The 5,274-nt window shown below is 38.3% G+C and overlaps 1 protein-coding gene across 1 annotated transcript in view; it reads left to right on the top strand.

Moving 5' to 3' along the window:
- LOC104496105 (dual specificity tyrosine-phosphorylation-regulated kinase 2-like) overlaps positions 1-2,182 on the top strand; it is a 2,404-nt gene extending 222 nt beyond the window's left edge. The window contains 1 exon segment of the mRNA XM_010139183.1: positions 1-2,182. This exon segment is cut by the window's left edge and continues 12 nt beyond it. Within this exon segment, the coding sequence (XP_010137485.1) occupies positions 1-1,537 (1,537 nt within the window). The 3' untranslated portion in view covers positions 1,538-2,182.
- The last annotated feature ends 3,092 nt before the right edge of the window (positions 2,183-5,274 follow it).

Genomic DNA, 5,274 nt, shown 5'->3' with positions numbered 1-5,274 from the left:
TCAGCAGCTGTTTGAAGATAATAGTAACAAGAGGACGGTTCTGACGGCACAGCCAAACGGACTTACAACGCTAGGCAAATCTGGATTGCCAGTGGTTCAGGACAGACAGTCAGAGAGTGCTCACAGACGACAAGGGAGCTCCAGCTCTTTAAAATCTACAGATGGAACAGGGAAGGTGAAAGCCTCCGTTATGACACCAGAGCAGGCAATGAAGCAATACATGCAAAAATTAACAGCTTTTGAGCATCATGAGATTTTTAGCTACCCTGAAATATACTTTCTGGGTCCAAATGCAAAGAAGCGGCAAGGCGTGATTGGTGGTTCGAACAATTGTGGGTATGATGATGACCAAGGGTCTTATATACAAGTACCCCATGATCACATTGCATACAGGTATGAAGTCCTGAAAGTTATAGGGAAGGGAAGCTTTGGGCAGGTGGTAAAGGCCTACGATCACAAGATGCATCAGCATGTGGCACTAAAAATGGTGAGAAATGAAAAACGTTTCCACCGCCAAGCTGCGGAAGAAATTAAGATCCTGGAGCATCTCCGGAAACAAGATAAGGATAACAACATGAATGTTATTCACATGTTGGAAAACTTCACATTCCGCAGCCATATCTGCATGACGTTTGAATTGCTGAGCATGAACCTGTATGAATTAATAAAGAAAAACAAATTTCAGGGCTTTAGCCTGCCTTTGGTCCGCAAGTTTGCCCACTCAATTTTGCAGTGCTTGGATGCTTTGCACAAAAACAGAATCATCCACTGTGACCTTAAGCCTGAGAACATTCTGTTGAAGCAACAGGGTAGAAGTGGTATTAAAGTGATTGATTTTGGCTCAAGTTGTTATGAGCATCAGCGTGTCTACACCTACATTCAGTCACGTTTTTACCGTGCACCTGAAGTCATCCTTGGTGCTCGTTATGGGATGCCCATAGATATGTGGAGCTTGGGCTGTATTCTAGCAGAGCTTCTCACCGGTTATCCGCTTTTACCTGGAGAAGATGAAGGAGACCAGCTGGCTTGTATGATTGAGCTATTGGGCATGCCTTCTCCAAAACTCTTAGATTCATCCAAGAGAGCCAAAAACTTTGTGAGCTCTAAGGGTTATCCCCGTTACTGCAGCATCACAACCTTGTCTGATGGCTCTGTAATACTTAATGGTGGACGCTCTCGGAGGGGAAAACTACGTGGCCCACCAGAGAGCAGAGAATGGGGTAATGCATTAAAGGGATGTGATGATCCCCTGTTCCTTGACTTCTTAAAACAGTGTTTAGAATGGGATCCTACTATCCGTATGACACCCAGCCAGGCTTTGCGGCATCCCTGGCTAAGACGACGGTTGCCAAAGCCTCCGACTGGGGAAAAGGCCTCGGCGAAAAGAATTGCAGAGAGCACTGGTGCTATAACGTCGATTTCCAAGTTACCTCCAACTTCAAGCTCAGCTTCAAAACTGAGGACTAATCTGGCACAGATGACAGATGCCAATGGAAATATTCAGCAAAGAACAGTGTTGCCAAAACTCGTTAGCTGAGTTTGAAAACCCAATGCTGTTAATATGAGAGATACAATGTGGCTGAGCCTTATTTGTATGAAAAAGTAGCTCAGATATAAATTTTTATTTGCTTAATAACTTTATTCATTTGTATCTTTCAGCACTCATTTTAAATGTAAGAAATGTTGATTTTGTTTTTATAAAAACATGGGGACAATGCTTTAAGTTTTTATACTTATTTTTTAAAATGTTTGTCTTCTACCGTAATATTAGCCTTACTGTAACTAGTGTGACACAGTAATAAACATCAGTGGCAGGCCACTGGTTACAACACGACTGTCATGCATTGCAGCGTGGTATCAACCTTTCTCTTCCATGGTTCATATTAAGTTTCACCTGGGGTAAATTTGTAGGACTGTACCTTTCGGATTTTATGGGTATGTGTCTTGATTCTGTGAACGCTCACACCTATGCCTGCCTGGACTCCAGGGAGAATACTCACAGGAATACAGTTAAGCACCTGTAAACTTGGAATTTGAAGTGGAGCCATAGCATGCTACATTGCCATTTTCTGTATGGTGGCCCAGGGAAAGTAGTGGTATCACTAATGATACCTCCTATGGAATGCTTTCTCTATTCAAAAGTAATGTTTTTTTTATTAAAATGAGCATTTAAATGTATTGCAAAAAAAAAAAAAAAAAGGAACTTCCAGGGCTAAAAAAAGACTCTCTTACCTTGCATGCCATGTAGTAGAGTGAGAGGAACGGGCAGTCTCAGAAGGAACGAAGATGGAAGTATGTCTGTTCCTCTGTGTCAGAAAGAGACTGATGAGTTGGTAAAGCGGAGTATTCTGGGCTTCATTTCAGGTATATAACATTGCATCAAGCATTCATGCCTGGCTTTTCTTATTTTTCCCTCTCCTGTTTTCTCTCCTAACATGCAGCTTGGTCTCCCTAAATCACAGAGACAGAAGTGCTCATTCTGTCAGTTTTATACTGTTAACTTCCAGACTGTTATGCTATCTGAGTGTCACAGATTGCTTTTGTTTCTTCTGACAGAGTTTGTCTGAGTGACTGTGACCTCTCTGGTATATTTACTCCTCAGATCAAATCTGCATGTAGGGGCAAACACTATGTTACTACACTGCTTTTTGTAGAAAAGTACTTCACCTTAGACAGCATAACTGTAGACAGAAAGATCCGCACTGGAAAGCTTTGGAGACACCAAAGTTGGAGACACCATCCTAAATACCTTGTAATAAGGGGAAACTCTCAAAGGAAAGTTAAACAGTTGGAATTTGGTTTAATCTTTGTCATTTGTAATTTCAATTTGTAATCGAAAATTAACTTTGAAAGAACAATTAGAGATATGTGTAGATTTGTTCATGTGTGTGTGCTAATGCTTGGTTTTTCTTTACTTTTAACTGCATTCATGGAAGAAAGATGGTCTTTACTGAGGAATAATCTCTATGAGAGAAATATTCACACGTTGTAGCATGTTTTCAACAGGAACGGTATGAAATCTAAGCAGTGTTTCATCATGTGCAGTGGCTATGGTCTACATGGGATGTATAAAACATGAAAAGGGAATTTTAAACTAAGAACATAATCTAGAAGGGTTTATGTATTAAGATCAAGAAATACTAGCGTGGATTGCATTAAACTTGATAACTTTACTGTAAGCAACATCTATATGCACAGATTTTTCTGAGTTACTTGTACAAATTACAAAAAATACTTAAAGCATGGTCCCCTGAGAGGCCAAGAAAGTTTCCGGTTAAGTTCTCCTTCATATTCATTACTTTACCACTTACAAATTTGTTTGTTTGTTTGATTGTTTGGTTTATTTTTAATTTAATATATAAGACTGGGGGAGGGATATAAATGCAAAATGACAAAATTCTCAGGAAACATATTGCTTAACTTCTTGCCAAAAAGTCAACACCTAAAAAAGCTCCAAAAATAATTTGAGTAGTGGATGGTATTTATTGATTGATAACTGCAAAAATTAGAGCATCCATCAAGGGTGTTTCTTACTTTTTTTTAAAAAAAGATCGTTTCCTGCCTCTAGTCAAATTAAATTATGTAGTGTTAAATGTTCACAACTTTATACAATGTGTGTAAGTGCAATATGTAAACATGTATGAAATTGTGTTAAAAACAAAATATAGTAATACAGCTAAGAACAGTGGCTTTTGCAATATGAATATCCAGTAAGTTATGGTCAATAAATTCTAAGTCTGGAAAAGAGATATGTTAATTTTCATATAAAATTAACTGGCTCTTATGACTGTGGGAATACAATACTGTGTATTTTTCTACAGTAGCTGGGAATCTTACTTTCTCTACCACCTAGTTGGCTTTACCACTCGTTTCTACCTTAACTCGTCCTGCAAAAGCTAGGAAATAGGGATGCCTATGTTAGGGACAGAAGAAGAATCACCTCCCTTAATATATTTTAAAGGGAACATTGATACATGTTTCTGCCTTTCATGGCAATTTAAGGTGAAAACATTCATAATGTTCATGGGTCATTAATAGGCTAAAACCACTAAATTTTCTTTTTCATGTAACATAGTTCTTAATGCCAATAATGCATTTATGATTGACCTTCTTCATAAATGCTACCGGAAACTTTAAGGCCAAAATACAGTGTGCAGAGGTATTTTTTTACTTGGATACAGTGGAACTTCCTCTATACTAAAGGAGCAGCTACATCAAGGTTTTGAAGTGATGTAGTGGCTTTTTATTGTAGCTTATTTATACCTGTAAAAAAAGGAGGGGGAGGGGGGAAAGGACATCGCCTCTTGCTTTGATGTGATTTTATTCTAAGGGCTCTGATAATTAGGCTGATAGAAGTTGGCTTCGAAACAGTGCTTAGTCTCACATGTTACCATTGTCTGGGGATGTCTGAGCTATTTTCAGATTCAGTAATAGCACAGTGTTGTCTTGTCTTTGGTTGCAGTCTCACTTGGCTCAATTTCTTGCACCACTGGAGTGTTCATTACCACTTAAGTGTATTGGAACAACAGAATGATGCAAGATGTGTAGATTAATAGAGGATGGATTGTGCCCTTGGTGTTAACAATGTGCCTTTTGTTACAAATGCCATGTTGTAGGGCATGCATCTTGGCCTCTTTAACCCTTTAAATACTGGATAGTAGGGGTGAAATCTATTTTTAAATGCTATACCTGTCTTAAAACATCCTGTAGATGATTGAGGCCTTAATAGAAACAATAAGGCAATCACATTGCCAGGGTGGAAAGGACGCTCTGTTCTTGTAGTACGTCGCATTAAGGAATTAAAGATGGCCCTTCTTCATTGGTTGTACTTTAACATCAGATTGATTTTTTTTTTTTTAATTTATTTTAATAAATTTTTGTTATGGTGACACTAGACAGAAATCAACTGTATTTGTAAAAATTTACCTCAGACTCTTTAGTTTTATAGTGTGATTTAATCCCAGGGCATTTGGTATGAACCAAAGTGCATTCCTTTTATATGTGCCTGGCTCTTACAAAGGTGGCCAGGGATTTTTACAATTTGGGTGCAAGGCACTTAAGCCACTTTTAACTCGGTGGGTGGTTTGGAGTTACAAATGACTTCATGGGAATGTTGAGAACACTTTAGACATAAGTAGCATCGGGCAATATTAGAATCTTTAGGAAAGGGTGTGCATTATTTAATGCTCTCCATCTTTTAGTGTTTTTTTTTCCATTGATAATATTTGTGATAAGTACAAAAAGAACTCTTTTTCCAGTCAGCAAAGATTAGAA

This window comes from Buceros rhinoceros, unplaced genomic scaffold (assembly GCF_000710305.1).
Source record: "Buceros rhinoceros silvestris isolate BGI_N320 unplaced genomic scaffold, ASM71030v1 scaffold45016, whole genome shotgun sequence".
NCBI classification, from domain to species: Eukaryota; Metazoa; Chordata; class Aves; order Bucerotiformes; family Bucerotidae; genus Buceros; species Buceros rhinoceros.
The sequence above is the reverse complement of the archived record's forward strand: the minus strand, read 5'-3'. Positions and strand labels throughout refer to the sequence as shown.